The 17,238-nt window shown below is 39.5% G+C and overlaps 2 protein-coding genes across 2 annotated transcripts; one reads left to right on the top strand and one right to left on the bottom strand.

Annotated features, from left to right (window-relative positions):
• Positions 1-28: 28 nt before the first annotated feature.
• Positions 29-13,225, bottom strand: LOC109483327. The gene is made up of 28 exons (XM_019786316.1): positions 13,207-13,225; positions 12,932-13,019; positions 12,573-12,759; positions 11,887-11,953; positions 11,555-11,673; positions 11,083-11,270; positions 10,658-10,833; positions 10,281-10,371; positions 9,986-10,119; positions 9,507-9,827; positions 8,857-9,052; positions 8,499-8,664; positions 7,973-8,130; positions 7,796-7,860; positions 7,164-7,392; positions 6,030-6,282; positions 5,708-5,774; positions 5,217-5,335; positions 4,835-5,025; positions 4,438-4,613; positions 3,647-3,737; positions 3,070-3,203; positions 2,594-2,905; positions 2,011-2,206; positions 1,660-1,819; positions 1,177-1,334; positions 814-878; positions 29-373 (listed from the first exon to the last, which is right to left on the bottom strand). The coding sequence occupies exons 3-28, from the start codon at positions 12,675-12,677 to the stop codon at positions 144-146; spliced, it is 4,167 nt and encodes a 1,388-aa protein (XP_019641875.1). The 5' UTR covers positions 12,678-12,759; positions 12,932-13,019; positions 13,207-13,225; the 3' UTR covers positions 29-143.
• Positions 13,226-14,652: 1,427 nt separating this feature from the next.
• Positions 14,653-17,109, top strand: LOC109483439 (transmembrane protein 56-B-like). The gene is made up of 6 exons (XM_019786469.1): positions 14,653-14,814; positions 14,994-15,083; positions 15,386-15,444; positions 15,841-15,935; positions 16,204-16,277; positions 16,636-17,109. The coding sequence occupies exons 1-6, from the start codon at positions 14,663-14,665 to the stop codon at positions 16,931-16,933; spliced, it is 768 nt and encodes a 255-aa protein (XP_019642028.1). The 5' UTR covers positions 14,653-14,662; the 3' UTR covers positions 16,934-17,109.
• The last annotated feature ends 129 nt before the right edge of the window (positions 17,110-17,238 follow it).

Genomic DNA, 17,238 nt, shown 5'->3' with positions numbered 1-17,238 from the left:
GTCACGATCAATTTAGATGCTTGGAACACTTTATGAAGGTCACGTATTTCTTTCAGTTTTTACTTCATTTTGCATCGTACATTGTACATGTTTCTCATAGCGGCCATAGAATGAATATAACTTGTTTTAAGTGGATTTCTTCTTTACTCCAAATTGCTGTACTGAGCATGCTCCTGTCCTCGGTCAAACAGCAGCACCAGCGCGTAAAACAAACATGACGTCACCTTGTACGTCATAGAAACGACCAGTAAATAAAGTCCGAAATCTCTGTTGACGTACAGCAGACACGAGCCCCCATTGGTGCAGGAGTTGTCCTGTAGGACGCATGCGCTGTCGATGACGGTTCCCATCAATAAGAGGCAAGGGATGAATCCTGGGGGAAAATTTAAAGGTTACTGCTTACAAAATTCGATACGTGGGGCGTAGAAATAGAATTTTGGAACAAAACACTATCCAGTATCCCCTGTGACAACCATCTCCTGTTGATTGAAAAATGCACTCATTTTATAGATTGTATGATTAGAATACATTGTTAAAAAAAAATTAAAAAAAAAAATAAGGGCAAAAAAGGTGGTTTGCGCGATCGATCTCAAGTAAAGTAACATACATAAGAAAGGTGGTAAAGATGTCTACATCTCTTTTTGGTGGACGGATGCCTTTTATATTTCATGAACGGATGCCTTTGTTTCATTTATCATTTTCTTTTTTTTTAAGTTTGAAAAATTACATTTCATTACACTACGATGCACTGCACTACGCTGCACTACACTACACTACACTACACTACACTACACAGTATTAGGTATCACTAACCTAAACCTCTTATCATGACATCCTGCACTCCTGTAGCGAATGGACCGTCTTCTTCTGTAACTGCCCTAGGGTCAAATGGCAACATGACACGATGCAATTTTGTTGGATGTTCGAGTCTTTTGTTATGAGAAACACATCAATAACAACACCCGACGTAGGTTAAGTCTCAATGGACTTGGAAACCTTTGTTCATTCCATAGCTCTTAATTTATGTTTGACTGTATAGTTTGCTTTGCTTACCTTATTCTAAGTATTGCTTTCTGTTTTGGTGGTGGCGTTAAAAAACAGGTCAGGTGCACCTCCTTTTAATTATGTACTGCTAATACATGTTAAAATATAAACAGAGAAAATAAGAATTTTTACCTTAGGGTTGCCGTTACTAATGGGACTGATGTGATAAATATCCCCATACTCGTGAAAAACATAATGCCAAGGAACAGGGGCTTCAGCGGACAGTCAACAGCACACATCCCTGGTGTCGCCAGCCCCCCATCTACCACACATATGCAATTGTCGTAAACCTGAAGTAATAGTGAAACAAAACAGAAACATCAAGATTTGTCATTATGATACAGAGATAAAAATGCATAGATTATTAATCCAAGTTATTTAATCACTGTGACATTTACGTGACATTTACATAATTGTTTCAAGTATTTGCATCTCACGTGACCATCGCCGCCATGTTTGTCGGTTAATCTAGAATCAGGTAAATCTTGTTGGAAGTTGGAACTATGATTATGTAATTAAGGCTTCATGGTCAAGAAATTTGTCGCGTGGTGCCACGTCCAAGCACATTGGGTAAAGAGGCTAAATTTCTTTTAGGTGTCATACAACATATCCGACCTGAGAATCGTTCACGGTGGTGAGATTCTGACATCCCGCGAGACACGGCGAGAAGTACACCACATCGTCACTACCGCAAACCGGCTGGTACTGGTCACGTGAACAGTCACACTGTGCGTTGCACCCGGTCATCAAAGATGGTGGAACGGTCGCATTAAATCTGAAAGTTAACAAAATTGATTACGTCTTCAAAATTTTAGGGGTTACAATATTTAAAGGATCTATTAAGATGCGTAGTTTTATCAGACGACTCACAATGTTCTGTCAAGTCCGGGACATGTCGACGGCATTCTCAAGTATTTTTTGTTAATTCATCACTGGTTGTAATTGGCACAAAGAGAAAATTCTAACCTATTGTGGTAACCAGTATTGACTCCGGCCATGGATACATCCTCACAGTTGATGAGAAACAACAGCAATGAAGCCATCGTCATCAAGGTGAGAAGAGTGCACATCTTCACGATACCACGGACTTGCAGTTCAAACCTCTTCACAAGATATCCACCTAAAAGAGTTCCAATGGTAGCGCCTGGGACGCTCACAACGCCTAAAGCAAGCACAAACGAAAAATATAGACTGTTAAATTTGCTGTGTGCACCTGCATGAGTTATATCTTCTTATTCTTTAGAAGTCACTACAATAGACCTCTACGTAGAATACGAACAGTTCATCGGACTTAGGGATATAGAATTTGTGACGTCACTGCCGCCATATTGGTTGGTTACACCTGGTGGACCTATAAGAAATGCCTGTGTATAATCTCTTCATTTCGCGTCTGTGTATCATATTGAGGCGCATTAAATGTTTAATCTAAGGCGAAAATCATACATGATGCGGGCGTTTGGTCTGTATTTTAGTAATACTTTGATACTTTATTGGATATACATTAATTGAAAATGAAAGGAATGAACAATGAATTGACAGGAGCTCTTACCCATGAACATGGCTGCCTCCCCAGCTGATGTTCTGAACTGGGACTCGATGTACTTCGCTATAAACGTTGCGATCCCAGAAGCAATTCCTTTCTCAGTCACGAGCGCCAGCGACAGGAACACAAACGTCGGATTCCGCATGATACGGGCGGATTTATCAACAACGCCATGGAGAGGACTTAGATCGCTGCCATTTTGTTGCAGAGGAGACGCAGTGGTTGATGGTACATTTCCTGTTTCGCCATTTTTATCTTCAAGTTTGGTGTAATCCCGTTGCAGTTTTTTCAGTGGTATTTCTGGCGTGGTCGTGGCTTCTTTAACGTCAACTGAAGGACAACAATGAACTAGACACTGTCAGTAATATCCCATGTAACGTCTTTAGAAAGCAGGATATGGGAGCAAGATAGAATTAAGATTTCAATCAAGAAAAATAACTACAAATCCCGCAAAACAACATACACTATGTAGTTGGATGTACCTTCCACTTTGCTGGCAAGTCTTCTCGGTAGACCCAAAATAAAGATGGCTGCCACGACAGCTGATGTGCCGGCAAGTATGAACCCTATCCACCATGCCCCTATCCACTGAGGATGTTCTGGGTCGATATTGGTGCTGATGGGGAGACAAAATGCAGTTTTTTTACGTCACCAAAGTGCTGGAATAAAGCTATCGTTTTACTATGATTACTACCAACACAGATAAAATTTCATGATGACTTGTGTTTGTTTAGTATGTTTGCATTTTCTCGAAGTTACCTTGGTTTTGTATCGACAAATATAAGTACATGTTAGTATGGACCTTTAGTTATCTCCTGTTGTCCATGATTTGTTTTTGATGATTTATGTTTTGGGTTCTCCCCCATTTGGGGTTCGAAAAACGCCAACATGAGATGTATTTTTCCCTGGTGTAATAAACAAACAAATTAACCAACTAACTAACTAAACCTATTGAAAAACAAAGGATAACCACCATGGGTGCGCATGGCCTATGGCAAAGCATCAGACTATGTATTATTGCGTGTACTCCATTAGATAGCAAAATGGTAAAGTGCTTACGGAAATGTACTGTCCGTAGGTATCTTCAGGAACACACTGGCTAGGAGGTAACCAACTGCCGGACCCATGACGGAGAAGGAATAGTAAATACCTAACATGACATAGAAAATAAAGCAATGTTAGTTAATGAATAGACATAGAAAATTATGCCATATTAGCCGATAAATCGGCTTACGAACATATTTTGAATACATTATAATGACTAGTGACAATCCCTCCATGATATACATAGTGATATGTAACATATGTTCTTTGATATGATATGTTACTAATGTACATAGTTTGTTGCAACATCATGTAAGAATAAGCCTCGCAATTCAGCCATCATAGCTGCCAGGAGGCTTGTGTGTACATTGTCTTGTTTTTGTTCTTGTAATAAACCATTCTAATATGTATATTAAAGATTGTATAGATATAAGAAAGTCCTTCAATAATCAATTGCAAAAGTTCTTACCTATCCCATACTAGCCACCCACTCTTGTATTCGTTAGGTTAGCCTAATGAGAGTGTAGTTAATGTGCAGATGCCATATACTTTGTACCATGTACGATTTTTGTGCAATAAAGTTAATATTATATAGTGATCCTCCTAGTGGCATTTGTTATTAATACAGAGAAACATTTTCTACTATTCTCTTTGTGACATTTACATGGTATGTGACGTTGATTTTTTGCTTGACAGAAAGCTTTCATAAACGATATGAAATGATATGAAATAATGTTTATGGCTAAAATACAACCCACTTCTGGAAGAATTCACAGACTAACCAGTTCACGATACCGAAGCCTTACCGAGGTATACCGAAGACTGGTGGGGTGGGCTGTTCTCGTTGATGTATGTCACCCCCAGACTGAACAATGCGCATGCGCCGGTCCCCACAAGAAACTTCCCCAAAACGAGGACATACATGTAGCCCTTCATTCCAAGACCTGCACCACTTGTAGTATTTCCACATCCAGTCTGCGTCCTAAAATAAGGTTTAAATTCGAAACAAAAAATTCGCACTTTTTGAAAATATTCATGTTGCTTTATAGCAAAATTTGAAACCCCATGCAGATATTATTGTATGAAACATATAATGTTGTCTGGTGGCATTTTTTTCAAAAGAACTACCACAGAAATATTACAATTATTCCATTTTTGTATTTAGAAATTTGCAAATAAAACTACCTCTTTAACACATCTTACCAAGAATCAAAATCGGCCGGAGAGCTAAAGTTCGAGGCGTGACGTCGACATAACTCGTGAGAAGTCGTCGGCTGTATTCGGTAAGGTTCGGCGACGAAGTGTGGAAGGGCGAAGACGAAGGCTCCCACGGCAAGCACGAGCATTCCGCAGCCGAGCCAGCGGGGTTTGTTGTTAGCACCGAGATAACTGATCTGTAACAACAACAGTGAAAATAAGAAGCTTTCATTCCTTTTGCTTTTTAATATCTGTATACAAGAATAAAACATTATCTTAATGATATGCAAGCAGATATTCGAAGGTTAACTCGCTTTCCTAACTGATTCTGTCTGTCCCAATTAACAAAGGAACTGAAATACACCAAATACATGGTATGATTACCTACCGGTAGAGATGATAGGAAGTTTGCCACATCATTTGCTGTGAGAACGGCGCCCATGTCTGTACTGGTCAGGTGAAACCGCCGCTCCAGGGTGGTCACAACACTTAGGGCAAGTCCATTTACTATAGGTTTAGGATATGATATAAGAATATAAAAAATTATGAATATGTAGCAATAACAGTTCGAATATGGGAAGTTCATTTACATGTCTTCGCAAGGACTGAATTTCACTGTATTTCATAAAAGTGTATAATAGGGAATTCAAAAGTCACTATGGTGCTTAGAGATGGTCCGCCATATTGGATGGTTAAACCTAGAAGTTGTTTGTTGCATTTGTTTCTGTACTGGACCAAGAAGGTTAAAAATTACATGTATTTAACCTTCTTGACTGGACGTACTGCATCATGGCTGTTGCGTCACGTGTTGGTGACGTCACGTATCATGTAGCATATCATATCATAAATTTTACTAACTCAAAACTGTATTAAACCTACCCGTCATAGCTTGAGTAAAAAAAGCACAGCTCAGGAAAGCCAGAGCTGCCTTTGGATTGTTCAACACCTGGAAGATGAGTACAAAAACCTAATGTTCATAAAGTAGAATATATATCGTCAGGACACAGAATACGCCACCTAGCATACAGAACTTTATTGACACAACAAAAGTACAGCGACTTTCGTAAGGCCTTATTGCCTTCTAGAATGAAATTGAATTTATCTAATTCCGTAACAAATTCCGTTGAGCAAGCTTAGCCTTAGAGAAGGCTGAACAGCTTTGTGCGTTTATCATCATATGAGTTGTAACTTGTAAACAAACCTGTAATGTAGCAAGATTCCACGATCCCCAACCATAGTCGTCTCTCTGTTTGCTGCATTCTTCTTGCCCAATACAGTCTTGTTGATCACTAGTACGGTCTTTCTTCATGTTGGTTCTGGGCTTGCCTCTAGGCTTATTCCGTATACTATATAACGTTATATACTGAAAAATATGCCAGCCACGCACTGTGACAAGAATACATGAGGTTTGTAGAATTGCGTTGTCTGATAAATGGTGGATATGACGCAATATGCTGTGTCAACAGTTGAAAAACGATGTAATAACTGAGCTACATTGATGTATCAAAGTAAAATCCCCACACAAGAATATATTTTTTTGTCAATCAGAGCTAGCTACAGGAAACGTACCTGTATATGAGCGATCGCCACGACGTCACGGTAGACAAAAAGCGGATGACAGTTGATTTGCCTACCAATAATTTGCATATGTCTTCAAATAATTTGCATGTATATCACGTAAACAAAAACCAATTACGTGTACACAGAAAGACTGGGGGATTCAGTAATCATTCAACAGGGGGGTGCACTGCGCAGTCTGTTGTGGGATGATACGATGGGGGAGATTCGATAATTATAGAAAGTAGGAATAGAAATCAAAGCACTCCGCAGGCATTAGAGCTTATAGGGGCGGCCATAATTGTGCTGACCATAGTCGTTGTTGTTGGGTTGACGTGGAGACAAAATACGAAAGAAGGAAAGACAGAAAAGAAAGAAGAAAAGAAAGTACAGTTAAATGATAAACTGATTTGGGATGTTGGTGATGTTTGTAAGGAAATATCTGTGAAAAATGAATGAAACGTTTTGAAGAGTTCCTTTCAAAGACGTGCAAACTAAATCTTTATTTGAAACCTTGAAGACACTGATGATAATATACATAATGTTAGTGTACATCTTCCCTGATGTCCCCGTTCAAATGAATTCACTTAATTACGTAACTTTTTTCTCATAATCTTGATGAAATATATATGTTAAGAACTGCCTGCTATTAATAAACACTTTATGAAGTTTTCATATTTTTGTCAGTTTTGACTTCAGTTTGCATTGTACATTGTGCACGTTTCTCATAGCGACCATAGAACGAATATAACTTGTCTCAATAAGTGGATTTCTTCTTTACTTCAAGTTGCTGTAGTGCGCATGCTCCTGCCCTCGGTCAAACAGAAGCACCAGCGCGTAAAACAAGCATGACGTCACCTTGTACGTCATAGAAACGACCAGTAAATAAAGTCCGAAATCTCTGTTGACGTACAGCAGACACGAGCCCCCATTGGTGCAGGAGCTGTCCTGTAGGACGCATGCGCTGTCGATTACTGTTCCCACCAATAAGATGCAAGGGATGAATCCTGGAGATAAACAGTTTTAAACGGTTACTGTCTACAAAGTTCGGTATGTGTAGGCGTTGAAAACTAGAATTTTTGTACAAAACACCATATCTCGTAGCCTTTCTGACAACCATTTTATGTTGGTTGAAAAATGCGCCAATTTTGCAATTATATAGATTGTATGTTGAAAATACATTGTTGAAGAGGGCAAGAAAAATATATAGAAAAAGTGTGGGTTTATGCGATCGATCTCATGTAAAGGAAAAATGCTTTAGATAAAGAAAGACAGTGAAGAAGTTTACGTCTCTCTTGGTAAAGAAGTCTTTCTTTGATGCACGAATGCTTTGTTTCATTTTCATTTTATATTAAAGTTTAGAGATTACATTTCACTGCACAACAATAAACAGTATCAAGTATCACTAACCTAAACCTCTTATCATGACATCCTGCACTCCTGTAGCGAATGGACCGTCTTCTTCTGTAACTGCCCTAGGGTCAAATGGCAACACCAAACCGTAACGTTATGGACACAATGCAATTTTTCTAATGAAAGCAAACATATAGAGATAGATGTATATGATAGACGAAATAAGCTTTTTACCTTAACGTTGCCGTTAGTAAAGGGATCTGTGTGATAAACATCCCCATACTCATGATAAACAGGATGCCAAGGAACAGGGGCTTCAGCGGACAGTCAACAGCACACATCCCTGGTGTCGCCAACCCTCCATCTACCACACATGTGCAATTGTCGTAAACCTGACATAATTGTAAAAAAAAAAAGGATCAGATATAAAGAAGAAAATGTAGAAATGCAGAGACTCGTTATCTAATACATTGTGACATACTAAGTATACATACAAGTACCTGTATGTATCTCACGTTAATGTGATGCAGTATGGCGGCCATGTTTGACGGTTAAATCTAGAAGTTGCTTGGTACTAGCATATCAGAAGTTGGAACTACGACTTCATAGTCAAGAAATTTGTCATGTAGTATCACATCCTGGCACCCATCCATATACACATGAGTTCTGTATCTGTATCTGTATAGCCGGTATAACCGCCTTTCGGCGTAACACACCAGCTGAGTTTAGACGCTAATTTAGATGCCGTACATACTACGACCTGAGAATTGTTGATTGTTGTGAGATTCTGACATCCTGCCAGACACGGCGAGAAGTACACCACATCGTCACTACCGCAAACCGGCTGGTACTGGTCACGCGAGCAGTCACACTGTGCGTTGCACCCGGTCAGCATGCGCAAAGACACTGGCGCGGGCGCATTCGAACTGAAACATTACAAGATTGATTGCATCTAGGTGACGGGAGGGGGGGGGGTACAAATTTTAAAGAATCTAGTAAATGCATAAATTTATTAGACAAGGTCGCGATGTTCTGTCACGTTTGGGACATGTCGACGGAATTCTAATTTTTTTTTTCTTCATCACTGGTTGCAATCGACACAACGGAATTATTCTCACCTATTGTGGTAACCAATATTGACTCCGGCCATGGATACATCCGCACAGTTGATGAGAAACAACAGTAATGAAGCCATCGTCATCAAGGTGAGAAGAGTGCACATCTTCATGATGCCACGGACTTGGAGTTCAAACCTCTTCACAAGGTATCCGCCTAAAAGAGTTCCAATGGTAGCGCCTGGGATGCTCACAACGCCTAAACCAAGCACAAAAGGAAGCTTTGAGTTTGTATCAATTTACATTTGCTGTGCGCACCTGGATGAGTTTTATTTTTTTCCTTAACGCAACGATGAAGGTCTTTGCAAACGTACGATCCATCAGATTCAGGTACACGTGTACATGGAATTTTACATGACGTCACAGCCGCCATATTGGTTGGTTAACCTGCAACAGTCAGACTTAGAAAATATGCTTGAATGTATATTATTAATCTCACAGTTCTGTGACTGACAAAGCAAATCAAATGACAACCTCTGGGTTTACCCATCCGCAATGTATCCCACTAGTGAATCATAACTGTGTGTTATATGGAGGTTTATCAAGTTTATGTATTATCTACGGGGAAAATCATTCAAACTACATGTAATTGTTACGTATGCTTCAAAAGGCTTTGGCCTGTATTTTTAGCAATGAGTTGACAGGAGACTTACCCATCAGCATGGCTGCCTCCCCGGCTGATGTTCTGAACTGAGACTCGATGTACTTCGCTATAAACGTTGCGATCCCAGCAGCAATTCCTTTCTCAGACACGGTCGCCAAAGACAGAAACACAAACGTCGGATTCCGCATGACACGGGCGGATTTATCAACAACGCCATGCAGAGGACTTAGACCGACGCCATTTTGTTGAACAGGAGATGCAGTGGTTGATGGGAGATTTCCTGCGTCGCCATTTTTGTCTTGAAGGTTTGTGTAATCCCGTTGCATTTTTTTCAGTGGCATTTCGGGCGTGATCGTGTCTTCTTTACAGCCTATAGAAGGACAATATTTATTCCACGCAGTGAAAATATATCTTTAAGTTGACGTTTGCCTTAAAGTCAGAAATCGTTACAGCAGAAAATCAAGTTTTGATTTAAGTCGAAAAAAAAAGTAAATTACATATCATGTGAAGCAATTTAGTTACATGCACCTTCCACTTCACTCTCAAGTCTTTTCGGTAGGCCCAAAATAAAGATGGCTGCCACGACCGCCAATGTGCCGGTAAGGATGAACCCTATCCACCATGACCCTATCCACTCAGGGTGTTTTGGGTCGATGTTGGTACTGATGAAAAAAGAAAATTCATTTCAACAAAGTGTGAGATCAAGACCTTATATTCTATATTTTGAAGCCTCAATGCAATGATGTATTTTCTGGTAAAATATTGCTTTATTGTGTTGTATTGATATGTATTGTATTAAATAACAAAATGTTAAAATGCTTACGGAAATGTACTGTCCGTAGGTATCTCCAGGAACACACTGGCTAGGAGGTAACCCACTGCCGGACCCATGATGGAGAAGGAGTAGAAAATACCTAGGGTGACAGAGAAAATTCTGTCATGTGAGCTGGTGAATTGGCGCACGAACATATACAACGGTCCTCCTAGTGAGATTCCTTGATATTGCAGAGAAACCGTTTTTTAAACATTCTCTGACATTTACATGGTATATGCTTTCATAAATTGTAGATGATAAGAAAATTTAATTCATGGCTAAGATACAACCAACTTTTGGAATCATACAAGTCACAGACTAACCGAGGTAGACCGAAGCCTTACCGAGGTATACCGAAGACTAGCCGAGGTATACCGAAGCCTTACCGAGGTATACCGAAGACTGGTTGGGTGGGCTGTTCTCGTTGATGTAGGTCACCCCCAGGCTGAAGAGTGCGCATGCGCCGGTCCCCACAAGAAGCTTCCCCAAAACGAGGACGTACATGTAGCCCTTCATTCCAAGACCTGCACCGCTTGTAGTATTTCCACATCCTGTCTGTGTCCTGAAATGAGAATATTGCATAATGTATTACTTTTGGAAAATGTTCATATTGCTCTGTTTCAAAATTTAAAGGTCCAAGCAGATGTTATGATAAAAATGTAATCTTGCCTGACTGCCCAGTTTTTCTGACACGTAACTACCACAAAAAATTAAAAATTATTCACTTTTTCATTAAAAAAATTAAAAAATGAAAATACCTCTTATGAAAATGATGATAGATATGAAAATAACAACGAGGAAAATATCTTACCAAGAATCAAAATCGGCAGAACTGAAGTTCGAGGCGTGACGTCGACATAACTCGTGAGAAGTCGTCGGCTGTACTCGGTAAGGTTCGGCGACGAAGTGCGGAAGGGCGAAGACGAAGGCTCCCACGGCAAGCACGAGCATACCGCAGCCGAGCCAGCGGGGTTTGTTGTTAGCACCGAGATAACTGATCTATAACAACAACAGTGAAAATAAGAAGCTTTCATTACCTTCGCCAAGAATTGGAGAAGGTTATGTTTTCCTGGCCGTGTGTCTGTCTGTCTGTCTGTCAACAGCATAACTCGAGAAAGCTTAGATGGATTATCTTGTTTCTTTTGCTTTTTAATCTCTAAATACAAGAATAAAACATTATCTAAATGATATACAAGCAGATATTCGAAGGCTAACTCGTTTCACTGTCTGACCCAAATAACAAAGGAACTGAGCAACAATTAATTATATTAATGATTACCTACCGGCAGAGATGATAGGAAGTTTGCCACGTCATTTGCTATGAGAACGGCGCCCATGTCTGTACTGGTCAGGTGAAACCGCCGCTCCAGGGTGGTCACTACGCTTCTGGCAAGTCCATTTACTATAGATATAGGAATAAATAGTAATAAGAAAACGTCCGGATCGAAGCCGGAGCAACGCCAATCAATTCGGATCCCTCTGGACAATTCTATCCTAGTGGGAAATGGTCTTACTGGTAGGAGGCGCAGGAATACATTTGAATGAGAAACCGTGTTAGGCGACGTACGTGTTATGTAGCATATCATTTTTATTACACAACCTGTATTAAACCTACCCGTCATAGCTTGTGTAAAAATCGCACAGCACAGAAAAGCCAGGGCTGCCTTTGGATTATTTAACACCTGATGGGTACAACAAAAACATAATGCATATATGAGGTAGCAGACATAACCGAGCACATGGCAATGATGTAATCAGCATTGCTATATAATTCAATTAAAATGATAACGTGTGTATTATTTGGGTATATGGCAATCAATCTTAAGAAATGCATAACGAATCAGATTGTTCATTTAGGAAAGATGCAAACCATTGGCCGAGAGGCTGGGTTGCTATAAGTATACCATAAGCCAACGGTATTCTTGACAGCTGGCTTTGGTTTAGTTTGTTGGGAAAAATTATCAGTATTGCTTCGGTGTAAAAAGAAAGAAATCCGATATTTTAGACTTTCAAGAAGTATGCAAGCCTCGGCTTCCTGAAATCCACTGTATGCCGACATCTATCTACTAAGTAATTCCTGATAGTTCAGACATCTTTCACACCCTGTCATTTTCCCTGACAATCCAACCACCCACGTTTTGTCAACCTACTTTGCCTGGACACAAACACACAGCTCAGCCAAAGCAATACAGTGACAACAAAAATAGTAGAATAATAAAAAGATCGTTAATATTGACACACGAATTCGATACGTATTTGATTAGTTAGTTGAGTTGAGTTGAGTTGTAAACGTAAACAAACCTGTAGGGGTGCAGGATTCCACGATCCCCAACCATAGTCGCCTTGCTGTTTGTTGCCTTCTTCTTCTTGCCCAATACAGTCTTGTTGATCACTGTCTTTCTCCATGTTGACTCAGGATTGTCTCATAACGTTGTATACAGAAAAATGTGACAGCCTCAGTGACAAGAATGTGGAGACTTGCATTATCCTGTCGGATCAATGGAGGATATGACGCCAAATGCTGTACTTTGTCAACACTTGAACATTAATGTAATAATTGAGCTAAATTGATCTACGTATTAAACAACGAACACAATTACATGAAGCACCAGTATACAAGAATATTCTTGTCATTCAAAGCTAGACATCACAGAACGTACCTGTATATGGCGAGCTAAATACGTGTACACAGAAAGACTGGCCGGGGGGGATTCAATAATTATTCCACGGCTGGATCCACGACACAGTCTGTTGTAAAATGATACGGTGGGGGAGATTCAATAATTATGGATATTGGGGTTTTAGGGTTGCCATTTAATCTTTGGTTTAAGCAATCAAGGGAATGTGAAACTACGATGAAAGTAGTCTTTATCTGATTTTATATTAAATTGCATTAAATATCAATAAAAAAGGTAAGAGTTAGGGAAAAAGTCACCTTCCGTGCCCTTATGTTCGTGCAGGACGTGTGTACGCCTGCGGTAACGTGTTTTCTTGTCAGACTGCATTCTTGGCGAGTACTATTCAGAGCGGCCCTGGTGAGCCTCATGCAACCTTTTCTTAGATGGCATAATTAGTACCATGCTTAATTACAGGAACGTCACATTACATGACGACCTTTATATATAATAAGTTCAGTGATTTACATGTACAGTGCTGTTAAAAACGCCAACATGTTACTCCTGATACTATAACCCATCGATGGGATTCAAATTATACTTATTAGGACCTCAAAAAACGGCATCTATATCAGCACAAACCAGCACTCTTTTATTGTCATAAAAAAGACCCCCCTCTCTGTCTGAAATGGTTTTTCCCATCCTTCACCTGGTTCCTGAGTCATGCTTTGTTGTTAACGTAGTTATATCCCAGTCAAGTCAAGTCTTGTTCCTAACAGGTATGATTTCAATATTATCTTTGTACTACCATAATGTCTTTGGTGCCCTATTCTAGTAGTTTAATGTTTGATAAAAAGCACCCCAAATTCGTGTTATCGTACATGTAGGCAGTCTTTTTAATGTAACGATGTATACAACCTTAATCAACATTGATTTTGAATAAACTACTGTTACGTTTTGTCTGTTAGCACATCTAGACCCCTTCTTATTGACTGCAATACATGTGTTTGCAACAGCCCGATGACATAGCATAATGGTAGTCGATTGAAAATTTTATGCATTGAGATGACCAACAACAATACCAATGTGAAGATATGGTTTTAAAAGACATTTAATATGGATATTATAAGTCTTTCACAGCAGAACGGAAAGTTAAAAGATGACTCAACTTCCGGAGGCATACCTGTTATTGTTCAGGATGCGCTGTCATATAGCTAAGGTCATCGACGTCAATATATAATATACAAAACACACCAATGATTGATAAAAAAAGTGTAGAGACTGTTGAATACCAGTACAAAAAGGAGGTTCACAACTTCACATACGACTGCATATGCTCAGTGTCACGGATGAATGAATAGCAGTCGTTTATTATCATGAAACTGGTGTTGAATATGCATAAGGGACAAGACACCGAAACGTAAACAAAACACGTCAGACCTTGCTCTATATACATGTGTCACGCAAGTCTTCTGTTTACGTTACTGGGGGCATTCAACTTTGATATATTGCCCACAAGGCATTATACTGCGGATCCACTGTTCGTCACCATTGACTGTTTTACAATATAGCATGGTTATTAGTGGTTCGAAAATGATAGATTGGTTACATGTCCGTCAAATATTTTAATTTTTATGTTACTGTTTTGCAACTATACGTTTTTATGGAAGTAGGCGGGGCCACAGTGGATCAGGCTATTGATCACTCAATAAAAGTGTCTAATAGTATTCCTTAGTGATGTGCGATTCTGTGGCACCTGTACAGTACCCCACCACCATGGCACTCCCGACGATATACGTCATCACAGTGGCGGTTACAGCTGTGACCTTGGGGATCATCTGTCTTCTCGTTGCCCCTCGGCTTCTCCGACGATTTGTCCCGAAGTATGCCGAGCTGCCGATCAGCACGCGAGTGGAGTTCGACACGAGGTATGATCAACGATCAATCATGGGATATATGTTTAGTGAACGGAAGTGGTTTATTCTTATGCAGGCACTACTAAACACGCGTGCTCAGACGATATTTGGCTGATTTACTGTACCTAGACTTTGACCTTGGATTCTCTGCTTATCTTTCAATTTTCATCTCATGTTTTTTTTTCCTTCAGAGTGATGTCTGTCTGTCACTCCACTGTTGTTGGTCTACTGTCCATATTTGCCGCCCTTGACGTAGACTCTACCAAACCAGATATTATAAGGTATGCATTTTAAAACTATTTATGTGGACAACGTTGTGGATGGATAACAGTTCCACGTGCGCATGTGCGAGTAGTCAAATGTGAAGTTTCTTTGCCAAGTACAAGTGACTGTAACCTTTTATTAATACGACGGTAGTATGAATGTCTGTGTTGTCAATGAAAACACACTGGACAACGTCAAAATTTGGTGAATAGCAGCAACGATCAACTGACTTTGGAGTTCGCACACATTCGCAAACAGAACACCGTATTATATATATAACGATCACTTCTTTGCTGGTATCTCTTTTTGTTTGTTTTAGATATGATTCGTTTCTGGTGAAACTCAACTGCGCCATTGTTGTGGGATACATGGTAATTGGTAAGTAAATGTATTTGGAGTCTCCATTTTGGACAGTCGCGCAATGCATATGGATGATGGAAATATCACAGTGCATTCATTTTGTAGGCACAATCTGATCAAAATTTTAGAATTGTCCCGTGGTATAATGTACTTGTGATCATACGTATTTGCGTTTTTTTCTAATCTCTATGTAAATCATAAGTCTGGACAAATATTACTGTAAATCTTCAAATATTTGAGGTGCTTTTCTTTTCGTGGTGCCTCACCACCACTAAAGCATCGATCACACTGTAATTATGTGTTTTTGTGCTGTGTACAGTGTCGTTTTGACAAAGAAAATAAAACACCTTTTCCGACCGCGAAGTTAAATCCGGGTGAAAATAAATGATTTTACGGTACCTCCTTGTCATGCAGACACGCTGCTGCTGTGCCTCTTTTGGAAGCACAAGGGAAGTGTGCTGTTCTTATTCCACCACATCGTGGCCACCTGGGTCCTGCTGACCTTTCTGGTAAGTATGCTGGATTCTTAAACACGTTAGAAGTTTCCACAAAATAGGGTAAGATCATTGTACGAATCAAGATGGGAACGAGTGCAAACATATTGGGGTGGGGCCACTGAAAAAGATTAACTCCATAAATGGTTGTCCTCTGTGTAATAAATTTTATTTCCTCTGTAATAAATTCAGTAAAAGTATCTTAACAAAAGGAAGGAAAAGTGTCAAGAACTAACTACTCGGTCTTGAATGCCATTATATGTCATAATTCCCGTCCTACCAGGTCTACAACAATCTGCCGTACTTTGCCAACTCTCTGCTCATTATGGAAGTGGCGAATCCTTTTATGCATTTGAGGTAAGACCATGTCCATATATAGTATGTAAGGAACAATACATAAAAGCCTTGTTGATATTGATATCTGCGTTACAATTTTGAGCTCTTTTATCCATACAACTCAAATACATCAAAGCAGACTTTGAGCAAACCTTTGCAGACATTTTAGCAGTTTTTTTGTTGATGTAGGCTAAATATGAACGAATGTCCTCTTTTTCTAAAGGTATTTGTCAAAAGATGTTAAAATAAAAGTATGTTTAAATTTTCAAAGTACCCGATGGAAACTTTAAGACACGCCTCTCAATGTTGGTTGACAGCAGAAAGGGACTGCAAGAGTGTAAATTACGGTAATAATAATACATAACCATATTATTTTCAGATGGATGATGGGGAGACTGGAGACCCCGAAGACTTCTCTGATATACGCCGTGAACCAGTTAACCGTGACGGTTTTGTTCTTTCTGTTCCGGCTTGCCAACGCCGTTTTGTACTGGAAGTACACTTACGTCATTCTGCAAAAGGAAGAGTATTATGGGCTAGAGCTCACCACCATATTTGGGCATCTACTTGGTGGGGTGATCTTTCACCTGATGAACGTTTACTGGTTTTGGAAGATCTGGAAAGGAACAGTCAAGATGGCAAAACACTTTCTGGCCGTCCAAAAGAAGTTGACTTAGCGATCCTTTGAATTTTATTCCTTCTAAAAATGAGTTAATTCGTTTGATTTTTCACATCCAGTTTTAAATTTTTATGAGGTGAGAGAAACAAGAGGAATGTTGATTTTAGTTCTATCTTACTGTGTATATACAATTTAGGAAATAAATATGTTAAATGTTATGTATGATTAAGGATGCTTTTCAAAAGGTACGTTTATTCTATTGAAGTTTGTTTAAATATGCAACAAGGTGTCGTATTCGTGTTTTTAGGAAATGTTATGAACAAAAGGTATGACTTTGCCTTGCGATTCTTTCAATGGTCCTAC

This window comes from Branchiostoma belcheri, unplaced genomic scaffold (assembly GCF_001625305.1).
Source record: "Branchiostoma belcheri isolate BF01 breed outbred unplaced genomic scaffold, Haploidv18h27 scaffold64, whole genome shotgun sequence".
NCBI classification, from domain to species: Eukaryota; Metazoa; Chordata; class Leptocardii; order Amphioxiformes; family Branchiostomatidae; genus Branchiostoma; species Branchiostoma belcheri.
Note: the sequence above shows the minus strand (reverse complement) of the source record. Positions and strands in the feature narration are given on the sequence as shown.